The sequence below is a fragment of the Garra rufa genome, chromosome 17 (assembly GCF_049309525.1).
Source record: "Garra rufa chromosome 17, GarRuf1.0, whole genome shotgun sequence".
NCBI lineage: Eukaryota > Metazoa > Chordata > Actinopteri > Cypriniformes > Cyprinidae > Garra > Garra rufa.
The window spans coordinates 30,579,217-30,603,489 of record NC_133377.1 but is presented as its reverse complement, the minus strand read 5'-3'; the positions used below and the strand labels follow the sequence as shown (position 1 = coordinate 30,603,489).

General features: G+C 36.7%; 1 protein-coding gene across 1 annotated transcript in view; it reads right to left on the bottom strand.

Annotated features, from left to right (window-relative positions):
• Positions 1-8,611: 8,611 nt before the first annotated feature.
• Positions 8,612-24,273, bottom strand: part of atp9b (ATPase phospholipid transporting 9B) — a 57,779-nt gene continuing 42,117 nt past the window's right edge. Inside the window, exons 17-28 of the mRNA XM_073821467.1 lie at positions 22,184-22,354; positions 21,998-22,096; positions 21,829-21,918; positions 21,580-21,724; positions 21,329-21,393; positions 19,272-19,427; positions 19,052-19,116; positions 18,820-18,928; positions 18,608-18,665; positions 14,221-14,424; positions 11,030-11,062; positions 8,612-10,724 (exon numbers count right to left, since the gene is read on the bottom strand). Of these exons, the coding sequence (XP_073677568.1) occupies positions 10,588-10,724; positions 11,030-11,062; positions 14,221-14,424; positions 18,608-18,665; positions 18,820-18,928; positions 19,052-19,116; positions 19,272-19,427; positions 21,329-21,393; positions 21,580-21,724; positions 21,829-21,918; positions 21,998-22,096; positions 22,184-22,354 (1,332 nt within the window). The 3' untranslated portion in view covers positions 8,612-10,587. The remainder of the gene's footprint in view (positions 10,725-11,029; positions 11,063-14,220; positions 14,425-18,607; positions 18,666-18,819; positions 18,929-19,051; positions 19,117-19,271; positions 19,428-21,328; positions 21,394-21,579; positions 21,725-21,828; positions 21,919-21,997; positions 22,097-22,183; positions 22,355-24,273) is intronic.

Here is a 24,273-nt window from a genome sequence, read left to right as displayed (position 1 = left end):
CTAGCCACAAGACTTCAGCGTGACTTTGGCTCTGGCTGAGTCCACATGGGTTGCACACTTGTTATTTCGGTGCATTAAATGAGTGCACTTCATAATGCCCACTATGGTTTCAGACACCACTACAAATGGCTGTGGCATCAAATAGTGCACTATATAAGGATATAGGGGGTGACTTTGGACTCAAGATGCCTCCAGTTGCACATGAAATGAGAACCCTATGCACAAACCCCACCCTCCAGCCAATTTCATTGGGCAGCTCAGGCAGTCTCCCATCAAGGATAGTTTAGACTTCATGGGTTAAGTCCAGATGGATCAGATTGCATCAAACTGTAATGCTTTCTATCAGGATTTACTATACTGAGGTTAAGGTTACGTGACCAGCGAAATCTTAAAGAGATAGTTAATGCAAAAATGAACATTCTGTCATTAATTACTCAACTTTAATGTCTTTCCAAACCAGTAAGACCTTAGTTCATCTTTGAAACACAAATTAAGATATTTTTGATGAAATCCGAGAGCTTTCTGACCCTGCATACTCACACGTTCAAGGCCCAGAAAGCTAGCAAGGACATCTGTAAAATAGTCCATGTCAATCAGTGATTCAACTATAATATTATAAAGCTATGAGAATACTTTTTGTGTGCATACAAAACAAAAAAAGACTTAATTCGACATTTTTCTTTGTCTTTCATGTCAGTTTTCGATGCACGCTCACAAGAGTGAACAACATATATGTGGTGCTGCTGACGCAGGAGCCGCCATTCTGAAGTAGAACATCCATCTCTCTTAGTTTGACTCTATATTTTGGCTCTGTTGAAATCTTCAGACATGTTTGTGCGTCTTTCTCTGCTTGCAGCACAACACATATGATACTCGTGATACTCATTGAAGACTGACACAGAAGAGAAGAAATTGTTAAATAAAGTCACATGGACTCTTTTAACAAAATCCTCCAACAGAAAGTCAGAAAGCTCTTGTATTTCATCAAAAATATCTTGTGTTCTGACGATGAATGAAAGTCTTACGAGTTTGGAACAACATGAGGGTAATTAATGACAGAATTTTCATTTTTGGGTGAACTATCCCTTTAAGGAATCAGCTAGAGGGTGAGGTTTGCGCTACTGGTTTGGAAATAAAAGTCTATCTGAAGGTAGCCCTGGTTTCTATTGGAAGCTTAAACCACCATGAAATACAAAGATAAAACGTTTAACTTTTTATTTCACAGTTATGAATTTGTATCTCAATACTGAGTTTGTCAGAATTTTGAGAGATAAATGCAAAATTGTAAGATTAACAAGAAAGAAAAAAGTATGAATTGTATGATAAAAAGTCGCAATTTATCTTCTTTTTCAGTGGCGGGAAACAAGCTTGTTTGCTCTTTATATCTCCTTATGAACTCACAATAAGACTTTCTTCTCAGAACCGATATAAACTGAGTTTACACCTTGCAATTTTGACTTTCTTTTCAGAAAATGTCAGATATAAACAAAAAAAGTCAGAATTGTGATATTACTTTTTTTTTTTTTTTAGGTTCCATAGGTTTCCGTTTCCGGATGAGAGGTCACAGGTGTGAGAGATACAGAGCTGCCATGGCGACTGGATGGCGCAATTGACCAATCAGAGTATTCCAAAGCCTGGTGTAATAATTCATTAGACGCCCCCGAAGACAGGTCAGCCAGTTTACTCACACTGCAACACTGGGCCATGAAATTTAGTCTTAATTCTCTCATTTATATTCCAAAGACACCTTATTAATCGCTATGAACATGAGTGGCAGTGGCTTTACGACTTCAATAACTACTAACACTAATGATAATGATAATACAATGAGTGCTAATGCAGTTAACATGGCTCGTGTGTCAGCATGATGCACTGCTGTGTTTACTCTATAAGGCTTTCAAGAGTACACAAATGACAAATGATGTTTCCGAACAGGATACATTGGCGGCAATGTGCTATTATATGTATCAACGCATGGCACGGCACAGACAGCGAAGACATGTGGGACCATGTAACGTGAGTCCATAACTAATGCCACAGATGTTGAATCGTCTGTCTCGGAGATGTTTAAAAAAGGCTGCACACTCATAACAACGGCATGAATCATAATATGCATGTGCATCACTAATGATGTGTCAGCGTTTTAAAGTTGTTAAAATAAACCAAAACCACATTTAACCCCCATGCGCACCGGACTGTTCCTCTGTCTGTGCCGTGATTGGTCCAGAAAGGGGGAGTCATTGATGTCATAGGTCCACTCACCTCTTCTTACAAGTCACTGTTCCGTCTGGCTGGCAGGTCTCATCGTCATATTTGTGGGTGAGTATACTAGGAATGACGCTGATTTGATGGTGGTCTTCTGGAAAAGACCTCAAGGTTCCAGAGTTTTTTCCTCTTTCTTTAATAGATAAAACAGATAAAACCCAGTTTGGATGCAGAAGTTGGACTTCAGATGACTAGGGCTGCGTGAGCAACTGAAAATATGTATCATGGGTTAAATTTGAGCATGCTAGACAGGTTAAAAAAACAAAGAAGAAGATAATGTAGTACAAGAAAAGCATGTTGTTTTTTGCGTCACAACGGGATTGCAATCAAATGTGTTATTTTAGTCTTTTTACGATGTGCCTTATGAGTCCATGTCATAAAACCCAGACCACATTTAAAAGTAAGCTGATGAACATATAAAGTGCTTAAAGTAGAAACAGCAACAGCAATTTGAGGTGGTATTTACATGACATGGCCTTGGTTATAGACCTGCCCCCTGCTGTACCTTGGGGCTTCCTGTCTCCACTGAATGCTCTCTTTGACTCGGCACAGTGACGGAATCCCCAAGTCTGTTTCCTGTTGTGTAAGGTTGTTGCGGGGCAACCGTGGCTGTGTTCCAGAGGGGAGGGACTTCATGGGCTCCCACAGGCTGAGTGAGCAAACACAGACCCTCTGCCCAGAGCTCCACTTTGGGGCCCAGACACAACAGCGACTAACCTATCCAAGACACTGCGAGTTGAGCAACGAACGGCAGCAAAGTCATTCCAATCGATTTTTAAGAGACTGATATTGAGCAAATGTGGCCCCTGAGAATATATTACTCAAGTTTCATGTGACTCAATGAAATTGGGCAAAAATCAAACCAATTCTGTTAAACGCATAGCATCTTTTGGTCTCACCTGAGAAGAATTTTGAAACATGTTAACAGCTCAAAAGATAGATTTAAGAAAAAATATTTTCATAAAAATCTACATTTTTGCATTATTTTGTTAATGTATATCATATAATTGTATAACAAATCATTCTCAGGGGAATCTTTAGCTTAATAACAAACAGACAGACAGAGAGATGACTAATAGACAAAAAGAATGACAAATAGTCTGGAGTGATAGAGTGATAGAGTGATAGAGTGATAGAGTGATAGAGTGACAGACAGACAGACAGACAGACAGACAGACAGACAGACAGACAGACAGACAGATAGACAGATAGACAGATAGACAGATAGACAGATAGATAGATAGATAGATAGATAGACAATAGACAGACACAGATAGATAGACAGACAGACAGACAGACAGACAGATAAACAGACAAAATAACAGATAGAAAGATAAAGACAGACAGAGACATAGATAAGTGGATGATAGACAGAGAAGAGACAGACAGAGAGAGAGACAGACAGATCGACAAAATGACAGAAAGACAGACAGACAGACAGATAGATAGATAGATAGACAATAGACAGACACAGATAGATAGACAGACAGACAGACAAACAGACAAAATAACAGATAGAAAGATAAAGACAGAGACATAGATAGGTGGATGATACAGACAGACAGACAGACAGACAGATGATAGACAGACAACAGACAGATAAACAGACAGACAGACAAAATGACAGAGAGAAAGATAAAGACAGACAGAGACATAGATAGGTGGATGATAGACAGACAACAGACAGATAAACAGAGATAGAGAGATAGGGACAGACATACAACAGAAGCCCTACACACCGAATTCTGCAAAATGATTCTAAAATTACAAAGGAGAACACCCAATAATGCATGCAGGGCAGAATTAGGCCGATTCCCATTGATTATTAATATACAAAAAAGATCCCTCAAATTCTGGATGCATCTTAAATCGAGTCCCACAGAATCGCTGCATTTTAAAGCATTACAAACCCAAGAACTGAACCCCGAAAAAAGTACCCTAAGTCAGCTGGTTCTGAGACTTACTAACCTGATAAACTCCACTAACACTAACCAGCCTCAGACCAGCACTGCTTCTCACTCAAACATCAAAATAAATCAAATAATCAAACAATCTAAAAATATATATCTGGAACATTGGGATCAAGAAACTAAATCACAAAGCAAACTACAATTATATCGAACTATAAAATCAAATTATGAATTGGAAGAATATCTTCAGAGTATTAGGGAGACAGACAGACAGACAGACAGACAGACAGACAGACAGATAGATAGATATATAAACAGACAAAATGACAGATAGAAAGACAGACAGATAGACAAACAGACAAAATGACGGACTGAAACAGACAGAAAAACAGACAGAGAGACAGACAGATAGACAGAAAGACAGACAGATTAATAGACAAAATGAAAGACAAAAACAGACAGACAGATAAACAGACAGATTAATAGACAAAATTTAAAAAAAGACAGAAACAGAAAGGTAGATGGATGGATAAAGAGATTATAGATAGAGAGATTAACAAACAAAATGAAAGACAGAAACAGACAGACAGACAGACTGATAGATAAATGACCAATAGACAATTGATAGATAAAAAGATAGAATAATAGACAGACAGATGACAGATGGATGGATAGATAGATAGATAGATAAATACATAAAATAGAAAGTCAAGAATATATTGACAGATTGTGGACATTTACACTGTAGAAATAACCGTTGACAAACACTGCTAAAGGTTTTCATAGATGGTAAGGAAGTGCTTAGCTAAAGGCGTATCCCCAATCTGTGTCCACCTACAGGAAACACAATGCTTTGGAAAAACAGATACACTTGAGACAGTAGCAAAACAGTGTGACGCGTGTTGTGCCCCACATGTGGCTGATAAAACAACACAACTGCCCCACCACCTCTGCGGAAATGTCCAGTGCACAAACACATCAAAGGGTGGAGACTCCATACAGGCACGTGCAGCGGATTTGACTCATTTTAAGCAAAAGCTGGGGCAGCAAAATTGAGTTGATGCACAAGTGAGGAAAGGTAGATAGAGAGATATAGACAGAAGGGGAAGGGAGGAAGAGAGAAAGATAGATAAGATGAAAGAGAAAGCTTCCTGGCATGTTAGTGCCAGTGGACCATCACATCTAGCGCAGGGTCGCTGTAAACCACGCGTTTCCTGCTCTGTGGAGCGTGTGGGGGTGAGATTGGGTGGAGGGTTTGATAGCACATTGTCTGTGCCTCGAGGCTGATTATCTCAGTAAGTACAATATACACTACCAGTCAAAGGTTTGGACACAACTGCTTGGATTTTATTATTTTTTTATATACATTTTAAAATAATACAGTTCAGAAGTTTGGGGTGATAGTTGTTCATGAGTCCCTTGTTTGTCCTGAACAGTTAAACTGCCAGCTGTTTTTCAGAAAAGTCCCAGATTCTTTGGTTTTTCCGCGTTTTTGTGTGTTTGAACCCTTTCCAACAATGACTGTATGATTTTGAGATCCATATTTTCACACTGAGGACAACTGAGGGACTCATATGCAACTATTATAGAAGGTTCACATGCTCACTGATACTTCAGAAGGAAAAGTTATGCATTAAGATCAGGGTAAATTTAACTTAATTGTCTTCTGGGGAACATGCATCTTCTGTAGATTCTGAAGGGCAGTACTAAATGAAAAAATATGATATTAAGGCAAAATATATATATATATATAAAAAAAAATTTACACATCCTAATTCCATTTTTCCTTCCGAAGCAACCTTCTTTAACAGTTGCATCAGTTGTTTTCAGTGTGAAAAGATGGATCTCAAAATCACACAGTCATTGTTGGAAAGGGTTCATTTGCTAAAAAACCAAAGAATCTTTGGTACCTGAAGGACTTTTCTGAAGAACAGCGGGCAGTTTAACTGTTTAGGACAAAGAAGGGACTCGTGTACGACTATCACTTAAAAAAAACAGCTGTGGATCATTCAGGTAACAACACAGTATTAAGAATCAAGTGTATGTAAACTTTTGAACAGGGTCATTTTTATAAATTATTTTCTCTTGTGGACTATATGTAAACGTCTTTCAGGCCAGTGGTAAATAAACAATAACAGGCATTTTATATGATCCCTCTTATGTTGGTCAAATAATTTACATTTTGCAGATTCTGCAAAGTGTATGTAAACTTTTGACGTCAACTGTATGAACTGGACACACTTGATGGATGCTTTTCCTTCTCTTTCTAGTCCAATATTTCCAAATAATAGATAAATATATATAATGTATAATAGATAAATTATAGTTGTATATAGTAAATCATATGTAGAAGGGTTTTGAATGTTTACAAAGCTAATTTCAAGCTATAAAATACTTTTGACTGGTCATGTATACATAATTTTACGAAAATTCGAGGTAACATAGAGGTGTAAATCAATAAAGATCGGTAAATATGTAACTCTGAAAGCCTAATGTTGAACAGCAATCTTACCATTACATGTAGTTTCCACGTGGGCCCAACGTTTGTCTTCTGTGTAAATGAATACTTTGCAAATGGCGCCATCTAGTGGTTAGAAGCAATGCATACAAATAACTATGAGGTAAGTTATGCAGTGCTGTACTGTGCAGATTTAAGGAACAAGCTTATACTCACTCAAACTGCGCCCTCCAATGGATGTTTGTCATAGCCTCTGATGACCTTTTCACATGAAATGACACTTTCATTGATTAGTTGGCCTGAAACTTAAAAATATTAAGTAATTTTTATATTTTCATCAAAGAGACAGTGTTTAAGAACATATTTTGTACTCACCTTTTACTCGACTGTTTTCTTCAATTCTACATGAAGCATTTTTTTTACAACCATATGTATTCAGCATTCATTTTCTAGTAATTACATTTTATATTTAATAATAACAAACACAACAATAAATGCACAGTTAAATTAATGATTAAATACATGAATAAATAATCAAGTTACAAATTAATTTACCATTACACTTAACTTTACAGGGCATCCATCCACCAACTAGTATATTTCATACTGGTAGAGAGTTTTATTTTGAAGTTTTATTAGATTTCTTTAAAATAACTTCTAAATCAACTGATACCAAATATGCAGGCATTATATACAGTTGAGGGCAAAAGTTTACACCCCCCTGTCAGAATCTGCAAAATGTGAATTATTTTACCAAAGTAATAGGAATCATACAAAATGCATGTTTTTGTTTATTTAGTGCTGACCTGAATAAGATATTTCACATAAAAGATGTTTCCATATAGTCCACAAGAGAAAATAATAGTTAAATTTATAAAAATGACCCCGTTCAAAAGTTTACATTCCCTTGATTCTTAATACTGTTACTTGTTACCTGAATGAACCACATTTTTTTTTTTTTGTCCTGAACAGTTGAACTACCTGCTGTCCTTCAGAAAAATCAGAATCAGAAAGAGCTTTAACGCAAGGAAAATCTTTCAGTACCCACAAATTTTTTGGTTTTCCAGCATTTCTGTGTATTTGAACCCTTTCCAACAATGACTGTATGAATTTGAGATCCATCTTTTCACACTGAGGACAACTTATTTTGTCTTCTGGGAAATATGTTACTATCTTTTGTAGCTTCTGAAGGGCAGTACTAAATGAAGAAATATGATATTTAGGCAAAATAAAAAAAACGTATCTACACATCTCCATTCTGTCCAAAAGTTTTCACCCCCCAGCGCATGTTTCTTCCTTCTGGAGCATCGGTCAGCATTTGAACCTTCTGCAATAGTTGCATGAGTCCCTCAGTTGTCCTTTTTGTGAATAGATGGATCTCAACATCATACAGTCATTGTTGGGAAGGGTTCAAATAAACAACTTAAACATTACTCACTAAAAAGAAAAGAAACAACGAAACATAATATTCCTGAATACGTCAGAATCAGTGTGTAGCGCAAAGTGCCTGAGTGCAACATTGTAATATCTACTGATGATGCAGTGTAAAAGGTTCTGAAAGGAACAAAACTCCAACAAAATACAACCCAAAGTTCAAAACACAACTCCTGTTTGCCTCGACTATCGCTCTTTTCTTCACTCAGAGCGCAACAGCAGGTGCACTCAATCTGCAGATTGCCGCAAGTAGAACCGCCAATCAATCACATCTCACAGGCTCAATGACCGGAGCATTAATGTATAAAGAATCGAGTGTATGTAAACTTTTGAATTGGGTCATTTTTACAAATTTAACTATTATTTTCTCTTGTGGACTATATGTTAACAAATTTTATGTGAAATAACTTACTTAGGCCAGTGCTAAATAAACTTATTTGGGTAGGATAGTAGGATGAAAGTAGGATGTAAACTTCTGACCTCAACTGTACTAGCAAACCACTAAAAACATTCAGACCTCTTAAAGGATGCACCGACCAGACCATTTGGAAACATATTGCTCTTTAATCATACATCAATATAATTAAAATGTTAAATTGTACTGCTGAAATCATCGTGCTTAAGACATTTAAAGTACGCTCACGAAAGCAGCGGCCGCAGTCGCAGTAACAGTAACAACACCACAGAAACATCACATTTTTCAGTCATGTATCAGAAAAATGCTAGAGAAATAAAAGCAAAATACTCAAACGAATAATAAGCTGATGTTAGGCCTGTCACATGGTTAATTGAAGGTTTATATACAGTAGAAGAAATCAGTTAGTGGTTTTCCTGAGTACAGTACAACTCAACGTCTTCAAAGCAGAAAGGAAATCCACCATTACGCACAGCAGGAAAGGAACGGCGTACGGCACAGGTGTGCTTGGCATTGTCTCATTCAGTATTGTAAACACACACTCAGTATAGAAAATAAAGTGAATGATAAAACTCATTCCTCATACCAGCTGACTTGGTCTATAAAGATAAGGCAAGATGATCTTACACATTAGCCAACTTCACACTGTCAGCAGTCAAAATTAGTGCAGTAGGTCCTCAAAAAAAATGTAAAACTCCAAAATAAATTGCTGATTGTGACGTGTCAGTGTCTATAAAAACATAACTGCTGATGAGCAAGTGCCATAGGATGATTTAAGATGACAGCGTATATATCTAAGCAGCTAGAAAATCCTAATACTTCTCCTTTGCATTTTTTTACAATCTTAAAAAAAGTCATTCATTTGTAACACCAATCCAGCAAAAATACTACATTCACGTCTTGTTTCATAATAAAAGTCAATCAAGTCAAGCGTCAATCGAGTTTGATTTGTCAAATGTCATAAAGTCGAAGTTTATACAGTGTCATTTCAGATGTCAGTTTGTGAGGACCGTTGTTCCCAGAACAAATAGTTCCTGCTGTAAGAACACAAGCTGTGCTCTGGTTTACATTTACACAGTTTTGCAGCAGGATCATATGGCAGCGGCAGCCACAGCACAACAGGAAACCAGAGCTGGCTGAATTCAACTTCAGTATACACTCGTGCAATCAGAACACTCCAAATCATAAGAATTTATCAAGCCCCGCCCACCGATATCTCATTAATAATAATTAATGAAGTTAATAATACGGAATGTGCCAAAATCAGAAAGGGGAGAAAAAAAAAAAAAAAAAAAAATTCAGAAAGGAAAAGTGCTGATTGGTGTGATAATACTAATGATGAAAGGTACATTACAGCTGAAACTATTAACATCATTACATACCACCGATAAAAAAAAAGCAATAAAAATCCTTAATCCATTCAATAAAAAACATATAATGCTGCTTTTTCCTTCATAAACATTTACGGTAAGTAAAAAGTGCCAGGTTTGGGCCTGTCATTCCAGTGTGGGTGCCTAAAAACCCTTTGGTTTTCTTTTCTATTTTGATCTCTTTTTTGTGCCTCTTCAAGTATTCAATACTACTTACCGTTTTATCCTACAATTGTCCCACCATCTCTAAGTGCAGAAATATGATGAGCACAGAAACACTCTGATGGCCATATACACATACAAATCACATTATGTCACAACATTCATGAAGCACACAAACAGCATCATAAAGCACTTTTAGGCATTTGTAGCTGATGCTTAAAGGGATGGTTTTACTCAAAAATGAATGTTTGCTCATTATTTACTCACCCTCGTGTCATTTCAAACATGTACAATTTTGCTTGATAAAACACAAAAGCAGATGTTAAGATGGTGCAATTTTGAAATTGTATGGAAAGGAGCAGCATGACCATTCCGGAAAATTTCTCCATTTGTGTTTGCCAAAAGACTAAGCCATAAAGGTTTACAACAACATGAGTATGAGTAAACGATGTTAGCTTGTTCATTTTTGGGTGAACTAACATCCAGCATTTTAAAGAAGAGTTTCAAAGTGTTTGATGTAGGAGTCACGTGTGCTTATAAATGCGTCTGCATGCATGTGGCCATATGGAAAGTTTAGGAGGAGAGTTTGGAGTAACTCGGCGGGGAGAATTTCCGCTTCAGATATTTGATGATGTAGAGCGGCAAACAGCTGACCAGCGTGATGACGCACACCTTCCACAAGAACACCCGTGTTGTGATAAACGAAAGATCTGAAGGCAAACAAAACAGAAAAAGAAAATAAAATGTCAGGGTCAGAGTGTTTATATCATTAAGGCACTTTATGAAAAAGAAGCCTGTCAGGCTGCGGATGAAGTGGATGGGATGCGCTTCACCGATGGAATGTTCTGAAAAATGAGTGATCACAGGGTTAGGGCACATTTGAATGGCTCCTTCTCATCCAGGGGCCCACAGCACACGAGACTGAAACCCGAGGGAGGAGAACGGACATGTTTGTGGAGACAGGAAATGATAGCTGGTGAAACAACAGAGAGAACACAGGGAAAGACAAACCTACCCAGGAAAGCTCCTAAGGTCACGCGACCTATGCCTGAGGCACAGTCACAAAGCAGAGATGGAGAGAAAGAAGAAGGAAGAGCTTAAAAGTTGTAGTTATAGTACAGCAGTCTGCTAAATATGTGTGTGTGGTTTGAACACTGAAACCAGAGCCTATAGGACATCTGTTACAGAGGACACTTTCATTTATTTGGCCTTTTATGTAAGCTTGAGGGGAAACAGATGAGAGAGAGAGAGAGAGAGAGAGAGAGAGAGAGAGAGAGAGAGAGAGAGAGAGAGAGAGAGAGAGAGAGAGAGAGAGAGAGAGAGAGAAACACAGTCAGCTCAAAATAAAATAATTTAATTAAGATAGGAAGATAAAACAATAATGAGATAGATAGATAGATAGATAGATAGATAGATAGATAGATAGATAGATAGATAGATAGATAGATAGATAGATAGATAGATAGATAGATAGATAGATAGATAGATAGATAGATAGATAGAACATCAGAATGACAGAAAAAATGATAGATAGAAAGAACGATGGAAAGAACAACAGATTAAACAATAGAAAGACCGATAGAAAGAATGATAGAACAATAGACAGAAATGCAGATAGTTAGATAGATAGAACGACTGAATGATAGAAAGAACGATAGAAAAAAACGATAGAACAATGGATAGAACAATAGACAGAACAGTAGATAGAACGACAGAAAGAATGATGGATGGATGGATGGATGGATGGATGGATAGAATGCTAGACAGAACAATAGAAAGAACAATAGAATGATAGAACGACAGAACAGATAGATAGAACATCAGAATGACAGAAAAAATGATAGATAGAAAGAACGATGGAAAGAACAACAGATTGAACGATAGAAAGAGCGATAGAAAGAAAGATAGAACAATAGACAGACAGAATGATAGAATGATAGAAAGAATGATAGAAAAAACTATAGAAAGAAGGATAGACAGAACGATGGATAGGACAATAGAAAGAACGATAGATAGAACGACAGAAAGAATGACAGATGGATGCATGGATGGATGATAGATAGAATGCTAGACAGAACGATAGAATGATAGAACGACAGAAAGGACAGATAGAACAATAGACAGAATGAAAGAACGATAGAACAATAGACAGAAAGACAGAGACAGACAGATAGATAGAACGTCAGAATGATAGACAGAAAGAACGATGGAAAGAACAACAGATTGAACGATAGAAAGAGCGATGGAAAGAATGATAAAACAATAGAACAATAGACAGACAGAATGACAGATAGAACGATAGAATAAATGACTGAAAGAACAATAGACAGAGACAGACAGATAAAACGTTAGAATGACAGAAAGAATGATAGAAAGATCATTGGAAAAAAATATTAATAAAAACAATATAAACAACAAATGAATTAATAAATGAATAAAAGAATGAATAAATAAATAGTAAGGAAGGTAGGCAGGTCAATAATATTCAAAAAGCATATAAAACTACAAAAAAGGTGTTAATATGTGAATAAGTAAATACAGGTCCTTTTCAAAAAATTTGCATATTGTGATAGTTCATTATTTTCTGTAATGTACTGATAAACATTAGACTTTCATATATTTTAGATTCATTACACACAACTGAAGTAGTTCAAGCCTTTTATTGTTTTAATATTGATGATTTTGGCATACAGCTCATGAAAACTCCAAATTCCTATCTCAAAAAATTAGCATATCATGAAAAGGTTCTCTAAACGAGCTATTAACCTAATCATCTGAATCAACTAATTAACTCTAAACACCTGCAAAAGATTCCTGAGGCTTTTAAAAACTCCCAGCCTGGTTCATTACTCAAAACCGCAATCATGGGTAAGACTGCCGACCTGACTGCTGTCCAGAAGGCCATCATTGACACCCTCAAGCAAGAGGGTAAGACACAGAAAGAAATTTCTGAACGAATAGGCTGTTCCCAGAGTGCTGTATCAAGGCACCTCAGTGGGAAGTCTGTGGGAAGGAAAAAGTGTGGCAGAAAACACTGCACAACGAGAAGAGGTGACCGGACCCTGAGGAAGATTGTGGAGAAGGACCGATTCCAGACCTTGGGGGACCTGCGGAAGCAGTGGACTGAGTCTGGAGTAGAAACATCCAGAGCCACCGTGTACAGGAAATGGGCTACAGGTGCCGCATTCCCCAGGTCAAGCCACTTTTGAACCAGAAACAGCGGCAGAAGCGCCTGACCTGGGCTACAAAGAAGCAGCACTGGACTGTTGCTCAGTGGTAAAGTATTTTTTTCGGATGAAAGCAAATTTTGCATGTCATTCGGAAATCAAGGTGCCAGAGTCTGGAGGAAGACTGGGGAGAGGGAAATGCCAAAATGCCTGAAGTCCAGTGTCAAGTACCCACAGTCAGTGATGGTCTGGGGTGCCATGTCAGCTGCTGGTGTTGGACCACTGTGTTTTATCAAGGGCAGGGTCAATGCAGCTAGCTATCAGGAGATTTTGGAGCACTTCATGCTTCCATCTGCTGAAAAGCTTTATGGAGATGAAGATTTCATTTTTCAGCACGACCTGGCACCTGCTCACAGTGCCAAAACCACTGGTAAATGGTTTACTGACCATGGTATTACTGTGCTCAATTGGCCTGCCAACTCTCCTGACCTAAACCCCATTGAGAATCTGTGGGATATTGTGAAGAGAAAGTTGAGAGACGCAAGACCCAACACTCTGGATGAGCTTAAGGCCGCTATCGAAGCATCCTGGGCCTCCATAACACCTCAGCAGTGCCACAGGCTGATTGCCTCCATGCCACGCCGCATTGAAGCAGTCATTTCTGCAAAAGGATTCCCGACCAAGTATTGAGTGCATAACTGAACATAATTATTTGAAGGTTGACTTTTTTTGTATTAAAAACACTTTTCTTTTATTGGTCGGATGAAATATGCTAATTTTTTGAGATAGGAATTTTGGGTTTTCATGAGCTGTATGCCAAAATCATCAATATTAAAACAATAAAAGGCTTGAACTACTTCAGTTGTGTGTAATGAATCTAAAATATATGAAAGTCTAATGTTTATCAGTACATTACAGAAAATAATGAACTTTATCACAATATGCTAATTTTTTGAAAAGGACCTGTAAACATGAACAAAAAGTAAAAATATAAAACAAAATAAGAATTTTTTAAACATGACTTGTGTCAAGTTCTTACCAAAGTATTCGTTCAGGAAGGCGAGGGAAGCGAGGTAGCAGCCAAGACTAAAAAGTTCGGCCACGACCATGAGCCAGTGCCAGGTGCGGACCGTCAGCGCCACCATCAACAGCTCCGTCAGGATCAGAGCAGTGAAGGAGATCGCCACCACATGCACAAACTCCTGATCGAACAGCACCAGGGCCCCATACATCAAGATGCCCCCTGGTGGACAAACAGAGGATGTGTTTGAGACGAACCAACAAGGCCTGAGATAAAGCTGTCAGTTTAGTGTTATAATGAGTATAAACACATGGGCATGAAACACATTAGTAGATAACAAATTAAATAGAGGAACAACAAAAAGAAAAGAAAAAAAGAGAGAGATCCGCTAGGGTCATTTAGACTGCAAGACCTAACAAATCCATAAGGTTTCCCGATGTCCATCTAGAACCAGTTTCTTCCGTGATTTCTTGACCCCCTCGCTCACGGTCTGATCCCCCATTCACACATGAGCGCGTTGAGCTCTGACCTCTGCTCACGAGGCTCCACGCTCACTCGGCTCCTCAGCCTACTGTAACCGTCTCTGCTTTCATTTTAATCATAAACGCCAGCGCAATCCAGCCTAATGGCCTCTAACTGATCACATAATTGCCTCTCTTCATACAGCGAACATTCCTCAGGGTTACTCTCTGGACTAAATGAAATCTTTGCTCATATTTCCCTGTTGTTCTTGTCTCTCTGTATTAAGGTTTAATTAAAAAGCAGGAGCTGTCAGACGGGGACACTGATCTCTCTTGCTCACTGCGCGGATCGATTTACAGTGCGGATAAGGCGGCCGGGTGCGCGTGAGAGCTGGCGGCGGTCCGAAAATCACATTCATGAAAAGAGCTCCGCTCAATTCACGGGAGACGCGTTACATTGCGCTTCAATGTTTACTCCTTTGATGAAACGTTCACAGATTTATTTGGAGAGAAAGTCTGTTTATGGTTAGTTTATATATGTCATGTTATCTCAGATTGGATTGCCTGTTTTGTGTTTACATTTCCCTTATGTTTGTTCAGGAAATTTTTATTACTGAGTCAATCCCATCACTCCTCCTGGGGTTCCAACCTAATCCTAAAGGAGATGTGCGTAAACCTTTTTTTTTTTTTTTTTATCGTTTCTGCAGTATTATACCAGCATAATCTACAGAGAAAACTATAAAATCTGCGTTTACTAAAACAGAAGACCCTGTTGGTTGGCTGCTACTTTTCATTATTAAAGGGATACTTCACCCAAAAATGAAAACTTTGTCATTAATTGCTCACCCTCATGTCGTTTGAACAAAACCTTTGTTCATCTTTGGAACACAAATCAAGATATTTTTGATAAAATCCGAAAGCTTTCTGACCTTACATAGACAGCAATGCAACAGACATTTTCAAAGCACAGAAAGGTAATAAGGACATTGTTAAAATAGTCCATGTGACATCAGTGGTTCAACCATAATTTTATGAAGCTACTTTTTTTGCACAAAGAAAACGACTTTATTCAACAATTTCTTTTCTTCCCTGTCAGTTTTTGATGTGCGTTCTTAACAGTATCACAATGCATGAAATAACATGTTATTGTACTTTTCTTTGCACACAAAAAGTATTTTCGTAACATGGTAGTTGCTGTCTATGCAGGGTCAGAAATGCACAAAGCTCTCTGATTTCATCAAAAATACCTTAATATGTGTTCTCGAAGATGAACGAAGGACAAAAGGGGGAGTAATTAATGAATTTAGATTTTTGGGTGAACTATCCCTTTAAATTGTGTGATGCGTTATACTAATTGGATATTAGTTCAGATTTGAATCAACTGGATTATGTACACTACCATTCAAACGTTTGGGGATGGTAAGATTTTTTTTTTATGTTTTTGAAAGAAGTCTCTTATATTTACCAACACTATACTTATTTATTAATAAAAAAGTAATATTGTGAAATATCATTCGAATTTTAAAGAACTGTTTTCTATTTTTAGGAAGGAAAGGAAAGGAAGGAAAGGAGGTGAAGTGAGGCCAAGTATGGTGACCCATACTAGGAATTTGTGCTCTGCATTTAACCCATCCAAGTGCACACACACAGTAGTGAACACACACACCGTGAACACACAGTGGGCAGCCATTGCTGCGGTGCCCGGGGAGCAGTTGGGGATATGGTGCCTTGCTCAAGAGACTCACCTCAGTCGTGGTATTGAGGGTGAAGAGAGTGCTGGTTATTCACTCCCCCCACCTACAATCCCTGCCGGACCTGAGACTCGAACCTGCAACCTTTGGGTTACAAGTCCGACTCTCTAACCATTAGGCCACGGCTGCCCCTATATTTTATATATTTCCAGCATCATTACTCCAGTCTTTAGCATCGCATGATCCTTATATCATTATAATATGCTTATTTGCTTCTTAAGAATGATTTCTTATTATTATAAAGGCTGAAAAAAGTTGTTCTGCTTAATATTTTTTGAGAACACATTTTTTCATTGATAAATAGATAAAATAGATTTTTAAACAGAAACAACTAAAATTTACTGTCATATTTGATCATTTAAAGGAGAAGTTCACTTCCAGAACAAACATTTACAGATGATTTACTTACCCCCTTGTCATCTAAGACGTTCATGTCTTTCTTTTTTCAGTTGTAAAGAAATTATGTTTTTGAGGCAAACTTTTTAGGATTTTTCCTCCATATAGTGGATTACAATGGTGCCTGTGAGTTGGAACTTCCAAACTGCAATTTAAATGCAGCTTCAAAGGGCTCTAAACAATCCCAGCCGAGGAAGAAGTGTTTTATCTAGCAAAACGATTGGTTATTTTCAAAAAATGAATTTACAATTTATATACTTTTTAACCTCAAATGCTTGTCTTGTCTAGCTCTGCGTGAACTCTGTGCATTCCGGGTCAATACAGTTAGGGTATGTCGAAAAACTCCCATCTCAATTTCTCCTCCAACTTCAAAATCATCTTGTAGCTGCAGAAGTACCAACCCAGTGTTTACAAAGTGAACACGGAAGGAGGGTCAAACGCCCTTTACAAATAAGGTCAAACAGCGATGTCTTTGAAGTTGGAGGAGAAAATTAGATTTTCGACATACCCTGGACCGGAATACACAGAGTTCCCACAGAGCTAGACAAGACGAGAGCTTTTCAGGTTAAAAAGTATATAAATTGTAAAAAAAAAAAAATTTTTTAATTAACCGATCGTTTCGCTAGATAAGATCCTTCTTCCTTGGCTGGGATCAATTAGAGCCCTTTGTAGCTGCATTTAAACTGCATTTTGGAAGTTCAAACTCACGGGCACCATAGAGGTCCACTATATGGAGAAAATTCCTGAATTTTTTCCCCCTCCAAAAACATAATTTCTTTACGACTGGATGACAAGGAAGTGAGTAAATTATCTGTATTTTTTTGTTCTGGAAGTGAACTTCTCCTTTAATGCACCTGTGCTGAATAGAGGTATACATACATTAAAAAAAGTCTTCATACTTTAAATAAATAGTGTTTATTGCTATATAGGATTTTTTTTTTTAAATAACTATTTTACAAAATTCACTGAATATGCCAATTGGGGAACAATCAAATGCTTCTGCACTACAAGTAGACTGGTGGCAAACAAAAATAGGTTTAAATGAATACATTTTTATAAGTAGTATTTTTTTAAGTAGGAAATTAATGAATACATTATTATAGAAAGGCTGGGTATCCTCAACTACCTCATGACAAACATAAAATACAAATATAAATCCTGCTTATTTAAATTAACTGCTGCTTTATTAACTGAGCTGTTTAAAATATGTTTAAGTGAATGTCTGATTACAAAAAGGTAAAAATATTTATATAAGTGAGAAAAATAATCGCAATATATTGATATATAATTGTATGAGCACAGCCCTATTATTTATAATTATATATACTACATTTTAATGATATATTATTGAGTATTTAAATCCCTAATAAAATTGATATTATTTATTTTATTATTTCTAAACACACTTAAAACTCAAAATCTAAAAATTCTGTTGGAACTGATAGCCTTGTGGGCAGCGCGCCAACATACAGCACTGCTGCACTACGGGCATCCCAAGTTTGAAGCCTGACTCAAGGATCTTTTCCAATCCCCTATCCATCTCCTACTATGCTTCCTGTCAGCCCTTCTATCCTATCATGATAAAGGTAACAAAATGTTAAAAATTAATCTGAAAAAAAAAATAAATTAAAAAAATTCTGTGGCTCTAAGAATTCACATGTTTGGTTTTTTTTGCACTAACAGTCACATTTTCACATTTGGGAAAACAGCTAAATCATGCAAATAAAAAAAAAACTAAAGGTTATAGGTGAGTTACAGTCACACAAAAATATAAAACATCACTGTTCATCCATTTACCTTGGTATACACTTATCAAAACCCAAATCAGGAAGGTCTTAAAGGACAGGGATCGACCCTAGTGGAGGGAAAACCAAAGTCAGCATCACTGTCATGCAGCAACCACAAACTCATGCCTTCATTCCTGTAACTTATATCATGTGTATCATGCAGATACTCAAGCTGATTGTTAGTTCTGATAATTACTATTGAAAGGTCTACTATATTGTTACCTTGGTGAGGTCTTTATAGAGTTCAGGATATAGCAGAGCCATCTCAGGCTTCACGTCCTGGTCCAAAACCAGAGAAAAAACAGGGAACATGGTGTAGACCGTGGCATAGCTAGAAACAAACAAGCATAATGTTAGAAAATGTGAGGCATCATGTTTAAAGGTGCCTATGGTGTCCAAAATTACTGTGTAAGTAGGCAGCTCACTAGTTTTGTGTGAACCAGCCTTTACTCACCCCACCATAAGGAAACCTTGGTAAAGAGGAACAGATGCGAAGTAGAAAATAGAGGAAAACACAGCCTGAGAGGAAAGACAAATTCAAATCAAGAAGTTAGAACTTCAAATCAAGAGGCTGTACAGCAGCAACATAAGTGTGTTGTTAGTGTCTTTGTGACTTTGGTCACTGTATCACTACAGAAGTGGAAATATACATGAGGCTCTTATACATGTGTTACCTGCATAGTGGAGATGATCATGCCACGGTGCATGACAAACTGGCCCAGAGCTGCTGAGCGTTTGTAGCTGTTGCGACCATGTACCATCAGCAGTCTGCCAATGTGCTTAAACTGGGTTATGGAGAAATCTGCCGCCAGAGATGCCTGTTTTCCCTCCTGAAACAATAGGTAAGTTTAGTTTTAAATGACACTATGCACTTCTGTGAACTCAATCTGAGTCTGAAATATTAGTAATAACTTTATATAAACTAATTTTCTATGTGAATATATTTTAAAATGTAATGTAAAGGTAAAAAGCTGAATTTTCAGCATCATTACTAAAGTCTTCAGAGTCACATGATCATTCAGAAATCATTGTACGATGCTGATTTATTATCAATGTTGAAAACATTTGTGCTGCTTAATATTTTATTGGAACCTGTGATACTTTATAAAATAAAAAGTAAAAAAGAACAGCATTTATTTAAACAGAAATCTTTTCTAACAATATAAACTACCATTTAAAATTTGTGGTAAGCAAATTTGTATTCTCTCTTTTTTGGAAAGAAATTAATACTTTTATTCACCAAGAATGTATTAAATTGATAAAAATGACAGCAAAGACTTAAATTGTTAGAGAAGATTTCAATTTTGAATAAACGCTCTTCTTTTTAATTTTTTATTAATAAATTAATCCTAAAAATTTTGTTTACCAGATTCCAACAAAATATTAAGCAGCACAACTGTTTCCAACATTGGTAATAAAAGTAATCATTAATATTCAAAAGTAATAATCAGCATATTAGAATGATTTATGGAGTAATTCTGCTGAAAATTCAGCTTTGCGTCACAGGAATAAATTATATTTTAAAATATATTAAAATAGAATGCCATTATTTTAAACTGCAATAATATTGCACAGTATCACAGTTTTTTTTTCTGTCTTTTTTGAATAAAGTAAATGCAGCCTTAATGATCAAATCTTACAGATCCCAAACTTTTGGATGGCAGCATATAGGGCTCTCAGTCTATTAAAATTCTAATTCGAAGTAATTACATGATGGGGCAATTAATTAACAGCAAATTACATTTGGCTGTAAAAAAAAAATACCCCAAAAAGATAATTTAAAGCCATTATTGTTTAAAATGAGAAGAACAGAAAATATTATAATATAAACTATGAAACATAAAAGAGGATAATAACAAGGGTGAGTAAATGATGACAGAATTTTTCTTTTTTGGTGACCTACTATTTTTATTATTATTATTTCTTATTTTTAATTTTTTTTAATGAAATATAATCTAATCAACAATCTAAACTGCCAGTAGGTGGCGGTAAATGTCTTTATGAGTAAGTCACTGAGTCATTTATTCATTCCATTAGTTCAAACTAATGATTCATTCAGGAATGAAGTAAACAGCTCTTTATGAATGGACTGATTCATTCAGAAATAAACTGCCAATGCATTTTTTTTGTTTGCTCAGAGATGCAAGAGTTCTGCTGTGGCTTTATAGGAAATATTTTCATTGGCAAAACAGACAATATTGTAGCCTACCTAAGATGTAACACAATATATACTTCTTATTTACTGAACTGTTGTTTATAATCACATTACCGTTCATGCTATTTGAGACAAAAACAACACTTGTGTGACATTGTTCTCACTGCTTGTGTAATATAACTTAGCATTTTTTTGCCCCAACATTTTAAGGGCATTTAACTGCATTTTATAGGCTACATAACAGTGAGTTGTATATATACAATAGTCAACATTTGAAGTGGATCAAAAACTTTCATCAAAGTTGTCCTAAAACAAAAACAATACCCATTATTGTCTTAAGACAACTTTGATTAACCTTTTTGGATCCACTTCATATGTTGAGTACTGTATATATAAAAGAGAAATTAACAAGAGTAATCGATAATTACACACAAAAAATTAACACTTAAAAAATAAAATACCTACACATTACGGAAATGATAATTTATTTGATAGAGAAACTGTAATTCATTAACGAAGAATTGAAAAAAAAAAGTAACAGGAAAAGGCAATGTATGTTAATGAGAAGTATCTCACCTTCCCTTCAATACCGATACCGCAGTCTGCTGCTTGGATCATGCTGACATCATTTCCTCCATCGCCTGAGCGCAGAGAAAAGAAAGATGATAGCAGGAAAACATGAGAAGACACTGTGAAGACAGTCATCTTTACCGCTCTCAAAGATTTATGTGCTCAGAGAGAGTTCAGTTTAAGTGGGTTTTGTCTCAGCTACTGGATGATGGGACTTAAAGCTCAACAGAGTGAGGAGAGAAGTGGAGAGGACTGACCTATGGCACATGTTCTGTTGGCTGTATGCTGCTGTAACAATCGAACGATCTGAGCTTTCTGCGTGGGAGAGCAGCGACAGCAAACCACAGCGGGGCACTGACAAGCCAGCTCCACAAATTCATGCTCGTAGTAGCGCAGACAGACCTGATGGACCACACATAGAGAGAAATAATCAGTGGGAGAAAATCAAACCAGATCATTCATGGTTTTCTTGAATATATGGAATATGTACAGCTTTTATTTTTCACCTCCAGAGAGTCTCCTGATATGACTAGCGCACAGTCGTGTTTCCTCCTGAAGGAGTTCAGCTCCAGATGAGCTTCGCCCCTGTTGGACACCTGCCACAAAACACCATAAAGCATTCACACTAAATCCACTTCACTTAAAAATCCAAATAATCAGTGGTTCTGATCCTACCGGTTTGAAAACATGGATGTCTTGATTTCTAGAAACTAAGTGGGAACTTTTGGCGATACATGTAGCAGTTTCCAGCTTGTCTCCAGTCAACATCCAGATCTGAAACATGAAGTAGACCACAAAAGTCATGCATATATGGGGGGGTTAAGGCGTTTATATATTTTTGCTTATATATTGTATGTGTACCTTGATTCCAGCATTGCGGAGGAGCTCCAGTGTGGGCCGGACATCAGCCTGCAGCTGATCTTCCACTCCAGTGAGACACAGAAGCTCCATCTCTCTCTCCAGACTCTCCACCACTGCCGCCACCTTCAGAGTGCGATCATGGATACTCAACTTCGCCTGATTATAACGACTCTGAACAGGCAGAAAGATGGATAAAATGAGTGCCAAGTTAGGAGGATTTTAAACTTGCCTTGTCTTGCTTCAGTAAAATGGTCCAATCAGTCCAAATGAACCATTTTAATCAATTCCAAACTCTTACACTATGATATGTATGCAACATCAACATAATCCTTCAAAGAGGTCTCCAAGTGTTATACTGTATATTAAATGGTCTTTTAAAAATGTTGTTCATTACAAAGTACTATGTATTATGCACTAAACTGATCAAAAATGTCAGTAAAGGCATTCATATTGTAAAAAATAAAATAAACAAAATAAAATTTCACAAAAATATTAAGCAACTGTTCGCACCAAATCAGCATATTAGAATGATTTCTGATCATGTGACTTTCACATTTTAAAATACATTAAAATAGAATACAGCTAACGATATTTAACAGTATTACTGTTATACTGTATTTTTTCAGCCTTGGTGAGCATAAGCAAAACCTTAAAAAATGTTTTTTTACAAATTTGTATGGACCCCAAACTTCTGAACAGTAGTGTAAATTGGTTCTATACGAATAAAAGTGATTAAATATATTTCTCCTTGTGTTTACTTCATTAAAAAAATGCTTGAAAACTGTGCTTGAATGCTGTGGTAGAAATTCCCCTACATACCTGACGTCAGTTAAACTAAGGCATCTCTGGTGACACTTAAATTTATATTTCTCTAGCGACAACCTGCTGAAGTCTAATGACATCTTGCCCATTTCAAACACTATCACTTGGGAATAAGATTTATAGTGTTCCACTAACTATCGGTTTTAACCTGTATACTAATGTGTGTGTACAGTCAAATGTAGCCTTTTAAAGTATACTCCATTTGATAGCATGCACAAGTGCAGGTGGTCGACATGCGCTCTAGAAAGGTTTGTTTGAGTCCAGTGTCTGTGTAATAAATGAAACTAAAGAGATGAAACAACATCAGCATCAAATATCTGAGACTACAACAACAGACACCCACATTGACAGGCGCTTTGGGTTATGAGAGAGCAACTTTAGTTTACAAGAATACAAAGATTATTTTAACAGTCATAACTTTCTGAGAAAAATAGCACAGACACTGGACTCATGTGGCGCATGTGTCAACCGCTCGCTATCAAATAGAGTATACTTTAAAAGGCTACGCGTTCGTCTGTTCGCATACACTATATTCGTACAAAAACAAAGTATACTTTGGGCTTAACAGGCACCAGAAAATACAGTTGAATCCCAGTTTATAATTTATATAGAGTAAGTGCATGGCAAAGATGACATGATTCCTTACATCATGTTTCTCTATAATAACTGGTTTAACGTATGTGCAATTCAGCAACCCCCTCTCCCCCTTCCTCTGTTACTGGCAAAGCAAATTTGAGTTTCGATTACTTCAGCTTGTTACACAAGTCATGGGGCTGTTATGGTTATTATATTTAGACAGACGTCTAGCCGCTTTGTCCAAATGTATCCGTTATTGCAACACACTAACTTTGGCCCAAGTGTTGGGGATATTTAGTGTTAGAGACAACAGATGAGTTACATGCTCCTTCCTGTATCATCCAATCATAATGAGTCTTGCAATGAGTAAAGTAGCAGTGGCCAAAAACATTATAAGTTAAATGTCCCATGATCCTTCAGAAATCATTCTAATATGCTGATTTATTATTAGAATTATCAATGTTGCAAACAGCTGTGCTGCCAAATAGTTTTTTGGAACCAATGATTCTTTTTTTTCAGGATTCCTTGATGAACAACAAGTTAAAAAACAGAATTTATACAAAATATAAATCTTTTCTAACAATGTAAATCTATGCTATCACATTTGATATATAAAATATATCATATTTTATTAATTTACCACATCCTTGGTGAAAAAAGAAAGAATGAAAATTTACTGATCCCAAACTTTT